Source organism: Colobus angolensis, unplaced genomic scaffold, assembly GCF_000951035.1.
Source record: "Colobus angolensis palliatus isolate OR3802 unplaced genomic scaffold, Cang.pa_1.0 Scaffold168, whole genome shotgun sequence".
NCBI classification, from domain to species: Eukaryota; Metazoa; Chordata; class Mammalia; order Primates; family Cercopithecidae; genus Colobus; species Colobus angolensis.
The window spans coordinates 3956248-3972637 of NW_012114799.1; the positions used below are offsets into that span (position 1 = coordinate 3956248).

At 42.4% G+C, this 16390-nt stretch overlaps 1 protein-coding gene across 1 annotated transcript in view; it reads left to right on the forward strand.

The window, feature by feature from the left end:
- Positions 1–16390, forward strand: part of MGAT5 (mannosyl (alpha-1,6-)-glycoprotein beta-1,6-N-acetyl-glucosaminyltransferase) — a 214620-nt gene that overhangs the window by 14188 nt on the left and 184042 nt on the right. The window contains exon 3 of the mRNA XM_011937716.1: positions 4604–4768. Coding sequence (XP_011793106.1) covers positions 4604–4768 — 165 coding nt within the window. The remainder of the gene's footprint in view (positions 1–4603; positions 4769–16390) is intronic.

Sequence of the window (16390 nt, forward strand, 5' to 3'; positions counted from 1 at the left end):
GCCTATGTCCTGAATGGTACTACCTAGGTTTTCTTCTAGGGTTTTTATGGTATGTTCTTTCATTTTTATTAAACTATAGAAATTCTTTGTACAGTTGTAGTGAATAAAAGGGTTACCATTAGGATTAAAACACAAACGGACCGGCACAGCGGCTCACACCTGTAATCCAAGCACTGTGGGAGGCTGAGGAGGGGGTGGATCACGAGGTCAGGAGTTCGAGACCAGCCTGACCAACATGGTGAAACCCCATCTCTACTAAAACTACAAAAATTAGCTGGGTGTGGTGGTGCCTGTAATCCCACCTACTCAGGAAGCTGAGGCAGGAGAATCACTTGAACCCAGGAGACGGAGGTTGCAGTGAGCTGAGATCATGCCACTGCACTCCACCCTTGGCCACAGAGCAAGACTCCATCTCAAAAAAAAAAAAAAAGAGTAAAACACAAACAACAAAACTGTTATTTCTTTTTTTATTTTATTTTAGATGGAGTATTGCTCTGACTGTGTTACCCAGGCTGGAGTGTAGCAGTACGATCTTCGTTCACTGCAGCCTCGGCTGCCAGGATTTAAGTGATTCTCCTGCCTCGGCTTTCCGAGTAGCTGGGACTACAGGCACACGCCACCACGCCCAGCTAATTTTTGTATTTTTAGTAGAGACAGAGTTTTCACCACGTTGGCCAGGTTGGTCTCGAGCTCCTGACCTCAGGTGATCCACCTGTCTCGGCCTCCCAAAGTGCTGGGATTACAGGCATGAGCCACCACCATGTCAGCCTGTTATTTCTTTAAAATTGTGATAAAACTGTTAACAGTTTTTGGAGGTTTAACAGGAAAATACAAAGGTGCAAAATAATTTCATTGCCTGGAAACGTATAATTTATTGAATCTTATTTGTGAGAGTACTATAGTTTGTTTCATTCATTCATTTGTTTACTTACATAACACATATTTAATGTGCCAAGCACTGTATAATGATACAGATATGGGCTTGGCGTCATCTCTGTCATTGTTTTTTATTAACAACATCCTTAATCTTGGGTTGGCTGCTTTGAAATGGTGACTCAGGTAGCTGCTTGAGTTAAAAATGAACTTTTTTCTTTCCTATTGGGAGAGAAAGCATGCCTCCCCAGGTAAAGTGCTTAGAGAATTCAAGGTTTTTAGTAGCCTTGTATTCCATCTTCATTTTAAGGGAGAAGATACAGAAAGAGTCTTAATTTTAAAACAATCTTGGATCACTTGATGTATTTGGTAGTCGCCAGTGTCAGCTGGTGGATGTTTAGTGATGCTGGGTCAGGTGACCAGAGCTGCCACGGGACAGGGACCTGAGTGAGTCTTAAGAGTGACTGGTATATGTTTTCCCACGAACACATGGCAAAATCCCAGAGGTTATTCTCTGACAAGTAGATTCAGGGGAGGCAAGTCAGAGATGCTTGCTGGTGGACAGGTCCGTTGTAGTTCTTAAGAGGCAGTGCAGCATAGTGGGTAAGAGCCATCAGCCCTGGAACCAGACTGGGTTTGGGTCCTGGGTCTGTAATCACCTCTGCTGAATTACTTAGCTTCTCTGTGCTGTGATTTTTTTGTAAGAGGGGCATAGGGAGGATCATATGCTCCTCAGATTGTCTTGGCAGGATTAAATGAATTAGTTCATTTAAAGTGCTCAGCACACTGCCTGGCATATAGAAAGCTCAGTAAGTAGAGGAGGTGATATCAGGGTGGCTGTGGTGATGGTGATCCCTCCTCCTCATCATGAATCCCCTTTTACACTCCATGTCACGCAGTCACAGAAGGTCAGTCTTTGGCAGATGGGGTCAACAAGAAATAGTAGGTCAGTTGTATTTACTAGTCACTGTAATTTGAGAACTGAGGGAGAATATCTTCTTAATTATAAGTGTGACAACTTCGTATCCTACCTAGAGTATGCTCCACTAATGCCTATCACCAGTAACAATGGATTGAGGACTGTGTCCAGTAGTCTGTTGAGAGCCCATCAGCATTGGCTCATGTTCTGTTAGCTCTCCCTTAGGGAGGAAGGCAGAATTCCCTCACTGCAACTTTCCATTGTATTTGTAGCAGTCCCTCCAGTGAATGGAAGTCACACATGATGCAGGTTCACTCAGTGGGCATTTTCTATCCTGTAACCCCTCTATCACAGTTCTCTCTCCATGTCTTCACAGAGGGGCAGTGGGGAATACAGAGGGTTTGAGAGAATGCACCTAATTCAGGGGTTCTCAAATGAGGGCAGTTTTGTCCCTCCAAGGAATATTTGGCAGTGTCTGGAGACGTTTTTGATTGCCACACCTGGAGAATTGCTGCTGTCATTCAGGGAGTAGAGACCAGGGATGCTGCTAAACATCCTGCAATGCAAGGACAGTCACCACGACAAAGAATTACCTGGCCCAAAGTGTCAGTAGTGCCGAGGTTGAGAAATCCTGAGTGAAGTCACACTAGAGGGCCAGGGCTTCTGTGCTTGGCCAACTACAATTACCGGTGATGGTTAAATGCTATTCTAGATCGTATTCGGATTCTTGCTGGCTTGATGACACAGGCTCTAGGCAAAGAGGCTGAAATGAAAAGAAATACTGAGGAGTATTTCTTTATACTGAACATTGCCCCCTCTCGCTGGCACGACTGCCCCCTTCTGCGTGGCTGGCCTCTGGCACTCTTCAGAACTCTGGAGAGCCAGTTGATGCATTAGACTCAGTGACAGAACAGGTGACCGACTCCCGCTGTCTGTGCCAACTAATGATGTGCCTGTGACAGACTGAGTCATGCCGACCGTGGGACTGCAGACCGCAGAGGAGAGTGCTCTCATGACCCTTTGGATAAAGCAATAAAGCTTTGCATCACCTGAGGAGAGATTTCTTTGGGAAGGATGAGAACATTTTCCAGTGAAAGTCTTTCTTTTACTTATATATTTAATAAGCGGTTATGCAGTGCTTATTATGTGCCAGCCAGTACTCAAAACATTTTATAAATATTAACTCATTAACTCCTCTCCACAACCCCAAACCTAAAGTGTTGTTCATGTCACTCTTTTACAGATAAGGAAACGGGAATGCCAGAGGTAGGACTCAAACCTAGGAACTCTGGCTCCAAAGTCAGGCCCTTAACCACTGTGTTATGGATGAAAGACTCTGAACTTCACCCTTGGTTTATTTTTTCTACCCAGGTTCTTGACTTCTGATTGGTCCCATTGAGACATCAGGAAATTAAACAGTCCTGAGGCAAGCCCTTATTTTATCAGCTTCTTATTTAATATCTGTGAACCTCAGTTTTCTTATCTGTAAAATGGAGTCACATCTACCTCATAGGGAGGATGTGAAGATAAAACAGTTGTCCATTTTGCATTGCTATGAAAAATACCTGAGCCTGGGTAATTTATAAAGAAAAGAGATTTATTTGGCTCAAGATTCTGCCACTGTACAAGAAGCACAGCACCAGCATCTGCTTCTGGTTCACTGGGCATAATGGAACAGGCTGGTGCACCTTTGTCAAGGTTCGCTGGCTGTGATCTGTGCTGTTTATGTGACCACGTGTGTTTATTTCATGGTCAGATCACCGCATCTGCTCAGGGACAAGTTTGGTATTTTCCGGGAGAATGGAAGGTGGCATCTTCCCGTTTGTCTTAACTCAGGGCTTTTCTCAGTCCTGCTACCCACGCTCTGTACTTTTCCCCTGGCCCACTCCCAATTCAGAAATGGGTCTGGATTCTATTTCCATGGATGGTTATGCAGTCACCCATCTGCTTTTCTGACACATACAAGTCAGTATATCTTTCTGTGATTATGAATTTTTAGAGGAAAGAGTCTAAGCTTATCTTTTTTTTTTTTCTTTGAATATCTTGTCCACAAATAGTAAATGCATCCATAGGGGTGGAGTTCCTGTAATTTATCCAGAGGGAAGTGCAGTACTCTTTAATGTGTAGTCAGATGTGTGAGAAAGGGAACCAACTCTTAAATGTAAGAACCATGAGACTATATCCCCAGCATCTAGAATAATATGTGGCACATAGTAGTAGCTTAATAAATATTTGTGAGCAAATGAATGGCTCTAATCTTTATTTTAAATATTTCCTAAATCTGATTATAGTCAATTCTGGGTTATGTAGCAGACCTGAAAATCTGGAGCTTAGCTTTTATGAAGTGTTAGTGTATGTAACTAACAGAATTGAACACTTTTTTAAAAACTGGGACATGCTAGAGTATGCAACACGAAAAATAACGAACTTGATCCAGAGGCTACTTTGGGATCTTGCTGCACCCTTGAGGTGTCATGCTTTGTATGAGAAACTACGGTGCTGTAAGGAGAAATTCAATGTAGTGCTATAGCAGGATGCTAACAAGGAGTTTTCCCTGTTGACCAAGTAGCTGGAAATAGTTATACCATGTCACTTATTGTCAGGCTTGCATTCTGCAACAGACTGATGTATTTAGTAGGATCTGGGCCAGATGAAGATGGCCCTTGTCATCTTTCAGATGTGGTTTAACCGATCTTTTGTACCACTTCAGAAGCATTTGAGAAGTTTTATTCTCCATGATGAAGAGAGAGCAAGTCAGACAGATATGCAGAGGCCACAGAATTTTAAAATTGTCTGCACTTTCTTTTACAGATCTGAAGAAAACCCTTGCTGTGTTATTAGATAACATTTTGCAGCGCATTGGCAAGTTGGAGTCGAAGGTGGACAATCTTGTTGTCAATGGCACCGGAACAAACTCAACCAACTCCACCACAGCTGTTCCCAGCTTGGTTGCACTTGAGAAAATTAATGTGGCAGGTAAAAATAGCAATTCTCTGCCCTGATATGGAGTCACACCCTGCTTTGGACCAAGAAGAGAATAAAGGAGAGCAGTGGTTCTTACTGGAACCTGCATAATATAAATTCTATAAACTTGGCATGGCCATTGTAAGGAGAAGTCTAAATTTATTTTTTAATAGCAGATGTTAAAATGCTTTTTATAGTTTTATCATGATGCATAATATTTGGTGGTTTCTGTGACACATTTGCTCTTAATGAGCTCCTGGAATTCACTTGTAAAGAGAAGATTCATAGCATGGATTAAATGAAATACAGAGGTTATTTGAGAAGCTCATGCCTTTTAGAGTTCGTTCCTCCTCCATACTCCCATCAGACGATTTTGAAAGTCTGTTACGTATAATAGGTTCTCTCCTCCCTGTTGTTAAGAAAAAAAAAAGAGCCACCATTGCAGAAAATGCCTCCTATGTATATATGGAGAAATAGAAATTATGGAAATGGCTTTTAGGAGATAAATGGTCCCTGCCTAATCCTAGGCAGATTCTGTAGCCACTCATGTACACCACCATGCGGTTCCCACTGGAAGGCATTTTGTTTTGCCCCTTCTGGAAACTGGAATATTGGATGAGAGAAGGAAAATTGACTAAAAACAACACCCAGATTATACGCAGCATGTTGTTGCCTACAACTCACATTAGAACCCTCCCTCCAAGTCCCCCACCATCACACTGCTCTGAGGTCAGCCCCTGGGTCTTTGTGCTTGAGCCAGGACTGCTCTTGTTAGGGTGACCACGATTTTCTGGGGAACCAGGACAAAGTGAAGAGCCTGAAGATTAGGATGCAGTGGTTTGGGTGAATGGTTGTGAACAAGCTGTCTATACTTTTGGTGGGTGGTAGCCAAACTCTGGTTAATAGATAAAGTAAGTAACTAGCTTACTTTTGACATAAGTTGCTGCTTTTAAAAAAATCTTGTTTCATATACTTTAAGGTTATTTATTTCCCTTTCCCTTTCGCTTGTAAAAATTCACACACTTAAGTGGGAGAGATTCTTTTCCTTTCCCACCTCGCAGTGTCAAAACATTTAATTGTTTTACATTATGCAGGCTGATTGTTATTACCTTTTTTAATGTTCTTTGCCCTTTAGCAAATTTTAAATTGCAAAATATATTTCTAATAATTCAAAGTATCCAACCAAAGTTATTAAAAATAACTTTTAATTACAACACAGAGGCAGTGTCATCTAGGCCATAAATCCTGTCTTCCTTGTAGTTTGCAGCAGCTTCTGTAATTAGACAAGAGAACCTCCCACTGTGTTTAGCTGCTTATTAATAACTGGAACCATGCCCCTTCCGTCATCACTTGCCACCCTTGTACCCAGTAGAAAACGCTACTGGAAAGGCTCTATCTGGTTTCATCACTGTTTGGTGTCATATTTCTGGAGATGGAATGGAGCGTTCTGCCTTGAACTTGGCTGTTCCCCACTGCCTCTGAAGTCCCGTGGCTTGTGGGCCCCTATGAACACATCTCCTGTCATTCCTTCCCCCAAGGTGGGATCTTGCTGCCTCTGACTGTCCTGTTTGTCGCAAGGCTCACAGAGACTGCTACCTGGGCTTTAAGCTGCAGAGCACAGGGTAGTGGGTACACCTCCAAGAAGGAAATGGGAAGGACTTGGTGACTACTTCTTTCAAATGAAACTTAGAAATATACCAGCCATATGTATTGAGCTAGTTTACCGCTTAACAAGTATCATGTTTTCTAAGCCAATGGCTCCGAGTGGGACTCCTCTAAATGTGCCACTGGTGCTGTGTTTTTAATAATAATTTAAAGAACCAGAGTGTTGTGTTTTGTGTTTTTTGTTTTCCTTTTTGGGAAATCGGAGCAAATTTAGAGTTAAGCATTTAATGAATAACCTCATTCGCATGTCTTTGCATCTTTCAGGTATGTGTGGGACACAGTCCATATCATCATGATTTTTACTGGGTAATTAGCAAAAGAATACACATGCATAAAACGACACAAACCATAGTTGCTCTAAAGTAGGGGTGACTCAGAAAAAAATTGGGAGGCAGGGAAGGAGAGGAAACTAACATTTAGTAGCTGTCCAGTAAATACAAGTTCCTCTTCCTGACCCTCCAGTGTACATGATTTTACTTAATCTTCTTAGCACCTCTGAGAAGTGTTTTCACAGGTTTTGTTGAGTTTAAGTGCTTGGGAATGGGTAACTGTTGGTACTGGAGTCCCCTGAGCTCAGCTTAAGATCTGCTAGTGCTGTGTAGAGAAGAGATTCTGAGTGTTAGCTCTATCTCTCCTTCCATTTGTAAATTATCAGAAAGGCATGCGTCTGTAAAAAGGTGCTACCATTTTCTTACCTAGAAGAGAGCTGCCAGTTTCCTAGATTTAATCATCTGTCTCATCAAGTGATTTCTCTGTCTCAGGGTCTGCTCTCAGGCTGATGTTTGTAAAAGCTGGTCCGTGTGTGTGTGTGTGTGTGCACGCATGCAGGCATGCATGCTTGCAGAGGCATCCCTTTCATAGACACTGTCTTGTTCAGAGTGGGTATAGATATGCTGGGCAGCCTTCTTCATTTCCCCCAGAAGGTGGGTAGTCCTTTGTATCTTGTCAGTCAACCACATATTTTTAAAAAACGATTTGCCATGTCTATAGAGTACCAGAAAGAAGGACGAGGACTTAAGTGAATAGTTCTCATTTGTGGGCAGCCCTTCCTTGCTTTTCTGCCCTCTCTCTGATCCACGACCATGCTGGTGTCTTCAGTCCCCTCTGTCAACCCAGGAATGGCTCCTGAGTTGTGGGAGTTCAGTTTTATGGAGTTCCAATCCTCACTAAGTGAAGTTTTTCTCTCTCCCTTCCTGAATGGAGACATGTGGTAATTGCGCAGAAATGTTCTCCCTGGTGTGTCTTTACTGCTGACTCTGGTGTCGTATTGCTCACTGATGTTTCTGATTGCTTATTGTTGTGTCTTATTGCTTGCTGATATATCTTCTGGTTGGCTATAAACTGTCTCTAAATTGGGTACCATAGCAATTGAAGAAGGATTCCCTAAATTTAAATTTATTTTCTTTAAAGGGATAGCTGTGTGTGTGTGTGTGTGTGTGTGTGTGTCTCATTTCCTGTCTCTAGCTGTGTTCTGTGTAGCTTTTATCCAGTATGGCTTATCTTCACAAATTTATCACCGAGGGATTTTTTTAATGTGAAAGTAAATTTGCCCCTAGAGAAATTTAGTTGGAAATGAACTTTATTAAAATCAAGAAATCAGACTGAACTGGATTTTTGAGCTCTGTTTGTCTTGTTGGAGAGAAAGGGGACTCAAAGGAATGAAAAAGTGGATTTTTAAAATCCCCACCCTTCCACCAATCACACAGTAAATAAATTTCTCCATATTTACTTTCTGAAAGGGTCTGAAAGGCCTTCGTTAAAATTCTCACTTTTAGAATGCTGCTTTGGATTTGAGAAAGACCCATTCTGTCTTCAGTTTTGTGATCTTAAATGAGGAAGTGGAGTGAATAGGATTGGATCTGTGGTTCTTTGCCATCTACCTGAAATGGGGAAAAGGTAAAAAGTGTACATATCTTATAATGAAAATGCTTGCCTTCTAAGGACTGAGACAGTATCTGATTTATCTTTGTTCTGCCCATAGTGTCTTGATTATAGCCTTACCTGTTGAGGATAATTCAGTAAATATTGCTCACATGGATTGGTTTCTATTGGAGGGAACAGCATTTGGTTTCATCACTCAGAGGAGTTTCTTATGGTTCGTCTTCTCCATTTACATTTGTGGTGATTTGCCTGGAAGTCGGAGTTGGTATTTCATTTCCATAGTTCTCAGACCTTAGCAGACACCACCTAAGAGTGGGACTGCCTTTTTCGTTGGTCAGGACTGAACTGCCCATTGATGGTTCTGGAATGTGGAGGCTTCATAGGATGTGATAGTTACAATTCTAGATTGTGATATTTTAGAGGACAACAACATTGTGCAGCCTCTAATAAATGTGCATGTGTACACATGTATTTATACTCTCAATATTGAGTTGTCATCCAACGTCAGCTGAAGAACTGGTCAGTGTTGACTGTTCCCTAAAAGCCAAAACCATAATGATAGCATCCACGTAGTGTTGTGATGACTTAATAATTGCAAGGTCACTTGGGAGGCAGAATCACAAAATCAAAGGTACAGGTATAACTCAAGCGACTGTTTCCTGGTATTTAGTCCAAATTGAACTTCCGGCAACCCTGCATTTTTTCCAAAGTCAGTAGCAATATGGAACACTTTCCAGTATCTGGGGTTGAAGTGCAGTGTATTTGGATTTGGAAGCTGTTCTTAAAAACAGCAACCGTTATTATTATTATTATTATTATTATTACCATTTGAAAGTTGAAAATGAAAAATGTCCCTGCCGAGTTCTAGGGCTTGCATTTGGAAGTGCAGTTTTCCCCCTTTGTGCTGCTGATGGACCTTGACATTTAGTTGCACCCGTGCTGTTTCCTTGTATGTGTACCTGTGTGATCAGTTTGTGTTGAAGTAGCACCTGAAGTGTCCCAGCTCCAGCCCTGGGCAGTAGCTCAGCAGATGACTTTCCCAGGGTCAGATATTGGCATGTCAGTGAGATCCCAGATGCCACTGAGAGATGGGAGAGAGATGAGATTGCAGGTGCTTTCCTATTAAGTTGAGCAAGAAGCAGATATGTTCTGCCTATTTACCTGTCATTTTCTGTTTTGTTATTTGCAATGGTAACAATAAATGTGTGGACCCTTGTCAGAAGCTATTCTTTTGGTATCTTTACAGAAAAATGCTTGTCTTTGTTGGTATGGTTTTCACTTTGTGTGGTCAAGGATCTTTTGATTTTTATTTAGAAGAAGAAAAACATAGTTCAGAAGTGATGCTGATCTTTGAGGAAGTGTATCTATAGCAGTGATTAACAGCTGTGGGTGATTTTGCACCCAGGGGACACATGGCAATGTCGGGAGACATTTTGGTTGTCACAAATGAAGAGGTGCTATTTTCTTTCTTTTTTTTTTTTTTTTTGGAAACAGTATCTCACTCTGTTGCTCGGGCCAGAATGCAGTGGCACAATCATAGCTCTCTGCAACCTCGACCTTCCATGTCCCCACCCCCTGCCACCTCAACCTTCCGAGTAGCTGGGACTACAGGCAATGTGCCATCATGCCTGGCTAATTCTTTTTTCTTATTTTTCATAGAGAATGGGGTCTTGCTATGTTGCCCAGGCTGGTTGGGCTCCTAGGCTCAAACGATCCTCCTACCTCAGCCTTCCAAAGTGCTGGGATTATAGGCATGAGTTGCTGTGACCGGCCTATTTACTTCTAATAAATGAAGACCAGAGATGCTGTAAAAAGCATCCTACAATATATAAGACATCGCCCACAATAGAAGTATCCAGCCTCAAATGTCAATTGTGGCAGGTTTGTGAAATTCTGATCTATGAGATACTGTTAGAATCTGGTGCCAGCAGATATTTTCACCTATGGTTAGTGCAGAAGGATGCCTGAGACACTGAAGTTTCCTGATAGGCCAGCTGAGACCTAAAGTTCCTTTCACTTTTGCTAGCAAGGCTGTTCACAAGCCCTGCTCCCCCTGCCCCCTAACCTCCACCTCATTTAGCTTTGCCACTGGTCTTGGAGACCTCCAAGGAAAGAGATTTTAGAAACTCCCAGAAGACTACTTTAGGATCTTGACCTTAAGGAACTCCTTTCCTGGCCCACAGTGTGCTTTTGGCAATGTGCATTTTACTTCTGCTTCTATAGAAGGTAATTATTTCTTCTCATGAAAGGGCCACTAATTCCAGATAACAATGATACAAAGCAGTCTTAGAGAATGGGTTTAAATTGCAGAACGTTTTAGAAGAAATTCTTTGTTATTTTAAGCAAAGTATATAATTATCAAGATATAAGAGAGTAAATTAAATAAGTTAAAGAAAACAAGACAGGTCCCCAAAGATCTACTTTACATCAGAAAATACCCTTCACAGCATACTTGGAGCAGTATTGAAGACAATGAGACTAGAGAGTTAATTGGGATTTGTGAAGCATTTTCAGTGTTAAATGAAGGAGTTTCTATTTTGTTCCCTGGGTGGTGACAGTTGATGAGAGGTTTAAAGTAGGAGGATGAATAGGTGTGAGGTCTGTATTTCCAGAGAATAATTACTGGCCATGTGGAGTGAGATGCATATGAAGGGTGAGAGAGACTGCAGTTAATCTCCAGTTAGGAGGAGAATGCCCTGGATTAGACATGTTCCTATGGCCCGGGGAGAAGGAAAATTTGAGACCCATGTTAGGGTGAAGCTGGTGTGATTGGGACACGGACAGACTGTGGGAAAGGGCAAGGGAGAAGTTGTCATAATGATTTCCAAGGGTGTAGCTTGAAGGATAACTGGGTGACTCATTATTGAGGAAACAACCCAGCAGAGAGGCAAGGTTCCATGAGGACTGTAGCCCCAAGCCATTTGTTTCAGAATATCGGCTTAAAGGCGGTTGAAACTTTGGTGCTAGTGTTGAGGGGATGAGGGACAATGAAAGGCAGCATCTGTGGAACCAGACTGGCCTGGTTCGAATACTCGCTCCACCACTTCATAGCAGTGTGACTTTGGGTAAGTTTCTTAACCTTCCTCTGACTGAGTTCCCCCATTTTTAAAATGGGAGAAATAATAGTAGTGCCCATTTCACAGTATTGTTAGGAGGTATATTAGTTCATTTTCATACTGCTATAAAGATACTACCTGAGACTGGGTAATTTATAAAGAAAGGAGGTTTTACTGACAGAGTTCCACGTGACTGGGGAGGCGTCAGGAAACTTAAATCATAGTGGAAGGGGAAGGAAGGCACGTCTTACATGGCAACAGAAGAGAGTGAACAAGAGAGCAAGGAAGTGTCACACTTTAAAATCATCTGCTGTCCCAAGAACTCACTACCATGAGAACAGCATGAGGGAAACTGCCCCCATAATCCATTCACCTCCCACCAGCTCCCTCCTCTGACATGGGATTAAAATTCGAGATGCGATTTGGGTGGGGACACAGAGCCAAACCGCGTCAGGAGGATTAGGTGAGACTGATAATGTACTTCGAAACGTGCCTGGCATAAAGTCAGTACTGTACGAGCATTTGTTAACTACAGTTTAAAAGTTACACATTTGGAATGTTGGCATAAAAATGGAACACTGTAGTGACTACTTATTTGGATATCACCACTAGATTAGGAAATAATTTATATATTTTTATATAGATTTAGGAAATAATTTTGTATATATAGATTTATAGATTAGGAAATAATTTTGTATATAATATTTCACTGGAACACTTTAAATTTGAAGTTCCCAAATTGATCTTTTTGTGCCTCTGTTGTCAATATTTGACTCATCACAAAATTCATGTTTTGTCAATGATCTCTTGGTTGCAAGAGGCCAACCACCTAGCTTATATTAACTTAAACTAAAAGGGAACTTGGAGCTCATGTCATTTAAAAGTTTGTAGGATGCTGTGAGAGATTCAGACATGGGAACCATCTTCAGGAACCTCAGCTGTGTCCTCTGAGGTATTGGATATTGTCAGAAGCCATTCTTTTGGTGTGTTTGCCGAAAATTCTTGTCATCGTTGGTATAGTTTTCACTTTGTGTTGTCAAGAGGGTTTTGCTTTTTATCATTAAGAAGAAAATATTGGGAGGCCGAGACGGGCGGATCACGAGGTCAGGAGATCGAGACCATCCTGGCTAACACGGTGAAACCCCGTCTCTACTAAAAAATACAAAAAACTACCCGGGCAAGGTGGTGGGTGCCTGTAGTCCCAGCTACTCGGGAGGCTGAGGCAGGAGAATGGCGTAAACCCGGGAGGGGGAGCTTGCAGTGAGCTGAGATCCGGCCACTGCACTCCAGCCTGGGCGACAGAGCGAGACTCCGTCTAAAAAAAAAAAAAAAAAAAAAAAAGAAAGAAAGAAAATATAGTTCAGAAGTGATGCTGTCCTTCAAGCCTGTGTTAATATGTTGTGTCTTTTATTTTACCTTCATTCTTAGGCCATCTTTGCTTGGTGGGGGCAGAGATGGATAGTCCCAAGGAGGCTCTAGGTTTTAGTTTTCAGTCCCAGACGACTGTGCTGCTTTCCAGGAGGTTTTGGCAACTCTCTAGAGCAGGGTTATGATTGGTTTGGCCTGGCCTCTATGCCTATTTATGATCCAGTCAGAGTGACCAGTATCATGTTCCATCCTGATTGGCTAGGCCTGGGTCACATGGGTCACCCCTGGGAATTAATGGTATAGGAGAGGAGTCCCTGAAGAGATTCCAGACGAGCAGATAAAATGCGTATGGCTACTAGAGACCCTGGTCATGTCATGGTTTGGCTTTCTGAAGCTATCTTAAACCTAACTCAAGCTTTTCTCTCCTTGAGTGTTTGGAGGGCAAAGCCTCAGGTCTGCTAACTTTCTGCCTCCATTTTAAGCACTACTGTGGCGGCATGTGCCTCAGCCCCACTTGGAACGAGCCCAAACCCCTGCCTGCAGTTTATTCATGCTCTTACACACTTAACATGTTTTTGTCCACAGCCTGGCATGCTTCTGTTGTTCTGGCTGACTCTTCTTTATCATCGTTTTCAAGTCTCATCTGAAGCTCTGTCTCCCTAAGACTTGCTTGATGCCCCTCGCACCCCAGAGGTTTGTGGTGTCCTTGCCCTTGTATTCATACCATGTGTGCCCTTGGACTTTTCCACTCTTTGCTTGTCTTCACAGCCAGTCTGTAAGCTCCTCAAAGGCATGGGTGGGATCTTAGGTTTTTCTTTTCAGTTCAGTGCTGAGCTTGGAGTCTGGCAATTCACAGGTTTTATCAATAAATCTCCAGCTGTTTACCCTCCTCCCTTTCCTGAATACACTCCCGCTGGCCAGCCACTGTGTCGTGGAACCTTTGCCATGATACTGATGACCATGCTTTCACTTCTAGATCACCATTTCTGCCACTCCTGTGCTTTGACAGCTCCCTGAATCCTTCTGGAATTCTCAGAAGCACCTGGAAAGTTTACTGTTAAATTGTTAGGACCGGAAAAGCCCTTGCTTCACTTCACTTTTGAAAACTGAGATTCCATAATAAGAACTTATTTTGTGTTTCTTCATGGCTAATTATAAAAATATAAGTAGGATTTAAAAAATTCAGGCCACCTCCACTCCCTGAGAGGTTGCTCTGAAGGAATAGTTCTTGCAGAAAAGAAACAGGGACCCAGAACTTCTAATTCTGTTAGACTAATTACTGACCCTTCAAGGAATACATGGCTTGTTTCATTTCAAAAAGTGAGGCTATCTATATCCCTGTCGGGAATACTGTTCCTCCCCAGCCACTTGATGGGGGAACTCAGTAACATACACTGCAGGGTTGTCCTGGAGACCTTAAAAGTGCCTCTGCTCAGGATTGTTCTTTGTACTGGTGATGGGACACGCTGAAATTAGACTTGTTTGTTTTAATCAGAAGGCGACAGATCCCACTTGCTTAATTTGGCTTAATGAGGTATGTGTATACAGTTGTGATGTCAGCTTACATATGGTATTGATTCAATAGACATTCCACAGCTACAGCATAGCATATGCTTTCTTAGATAGTCCCTTGTCTGTGCTGTTTCATCCTTTACCTGTTTTCACTGACAAGTATTTCAACAAACTCACTGTAGAGCCTGACATTTTAAAATTTAGAAAAATACTTGGAATAAAGCTGATTTGGTGAGACATGAAAGACAGGTATCTGACTCTATGTTTTTGAAAAGGTTTTGTAGGTTTGAAGATTTCTGGGGTTTTGAGAGATTTTCCTTTAAGCTGTGCTTTTGGCTTTGCATATCCACAGCTTCTAAAATTAGGCAGCCTAAATAAAAATCAGTTGCTAGTTTTTGTTTTTCCCTTCTCGCTTACATCCCAGAAAAAGAAGAGAGAAAGCAATGCGGGGTGAAGATGGTTTGAAATTCTTTGGGTTTAGAAAGGACAGAAAGAGGGATTCAATTAGGGATGTGACTAAGAAGCGCTGAACTGCCCTACAGTTCAGGACAGCAGAAATCATCTTCATTTCACAGCCTCCTTTTTCTGTCCTTATTTTACCCTTGAACGTTCAGCAAGTCTCACGTGTGGGATCACGAACCCAAAATCCACTTATGTCAAGGGGAGGGCCCATGGCGTAGACAGAGCCAGCCGAGGACGACGTGTCTGGGATTATAAACTGCATTTTAATTTGTATTGTCAGAATTGGACAGCTGCACTCTTAGCTGGTTTTAAGCTGTCTTGAAGTTTGTTGGAGAGGTTTGCTAGTCAACGTTTATTGTGGAAACTTCCCTTTACCTTGGTGCAGCTGGAGATGGGCTCTTGAACCAAAGACAAGTAGACATCCAGTGAAGGACTTATGCTAATGTTTTCCCCCACTGGGGGACTTAATTAAACAGCAGCCATAGGATTATGGGACCCTTGGATAAACCCAGTTAGTTTCCTCATTGATAAAATGAGAATAAGAACCTGTGCCATGGTATTGTTGCTAGGAGTATGAGTTTACACATGGAACACACTCAAGCTGCTGGGCACAAAATAAGAGCTCAGTAAGTTTTGACTATTGGTTCTTACGCTTCTTAAGGGTCCAACTCAGGTTTTCACTCCTGGGCCAGGCATGTAGCAGATGGTCAGTGCTTGATGGGCATGTAAACTACCCATTCCCAATGTTGCATTTTATACAGAAAACCAGACCTTGTGAAAGGGCTGTCCAGAAGCTACTTGGCAGTCACAGCCTGAACCTGGTCTTTGGCATCAGACATTTTTGAGCAGAACTCTGGGTCCACTTGCATACTTGCTGTTAACATTTTATTATATTTACCATTGCTGAGCCTCCAATTTGTGCTCTGTGCCATGGTGATAGTGACACCAACACTGTCCTCATGGTGAGGATGCAATGAGATGATGCATATTGAGATCCTGGTCCAACATCTTCTCCCTGTGACCTACCTACTGACCTTGCCCTCTGTGATTAATACCCTGTTAGAAAGGAGCAGTCACAGACATAACGTGGCAAACACTGATGTATCTTTTATCCAACCTACGCTGACTGCATGATGCCAGGTCTGTGTCAGGCTGTGGAAATGCAGCTGGGTAGGAAACTAGGGCTCCTTTTGGGAATGTTGAGTTTACCATCTCCTGGAGGAGAATGACTGAGTGTATTGGCTGTGCTCCTATCTTTTTGGACCCTCAACTTGTAGCTGCTTTCACCCCAGTCCAAGAGAACCTGTTGGCTTTGCCTGACCTTTTGGCCTTGGAAATGACCTTCAAACTCTATAACCATCTCAGGATAGGGATAGCAATGACATACAGCAACTGGCACAGAAGGAATTTTCTCCTGTCACAAGGCAGAAGTTGTATGGCTCCTGTGCTACTTGTCACAGCAAACTTAAGCAGATCTAGAAGCTGCCTGACCCTTGACTGTACCTTCCCACTCCAAAATAGGGAGGGAAACTCCTGTGCGGGAGTGCTCAGCTCTCAAGGGAAGACAGTCATTAACCTGTCTAAACTCTGTGTTAATAGAACCTTCTTGATAATTGCTTTCATTAAGTGTGGTTAATGTGAACAGTGCAAGTTATAGCAAGATTTGCAGAAGAACAAAGTAAATATTTAA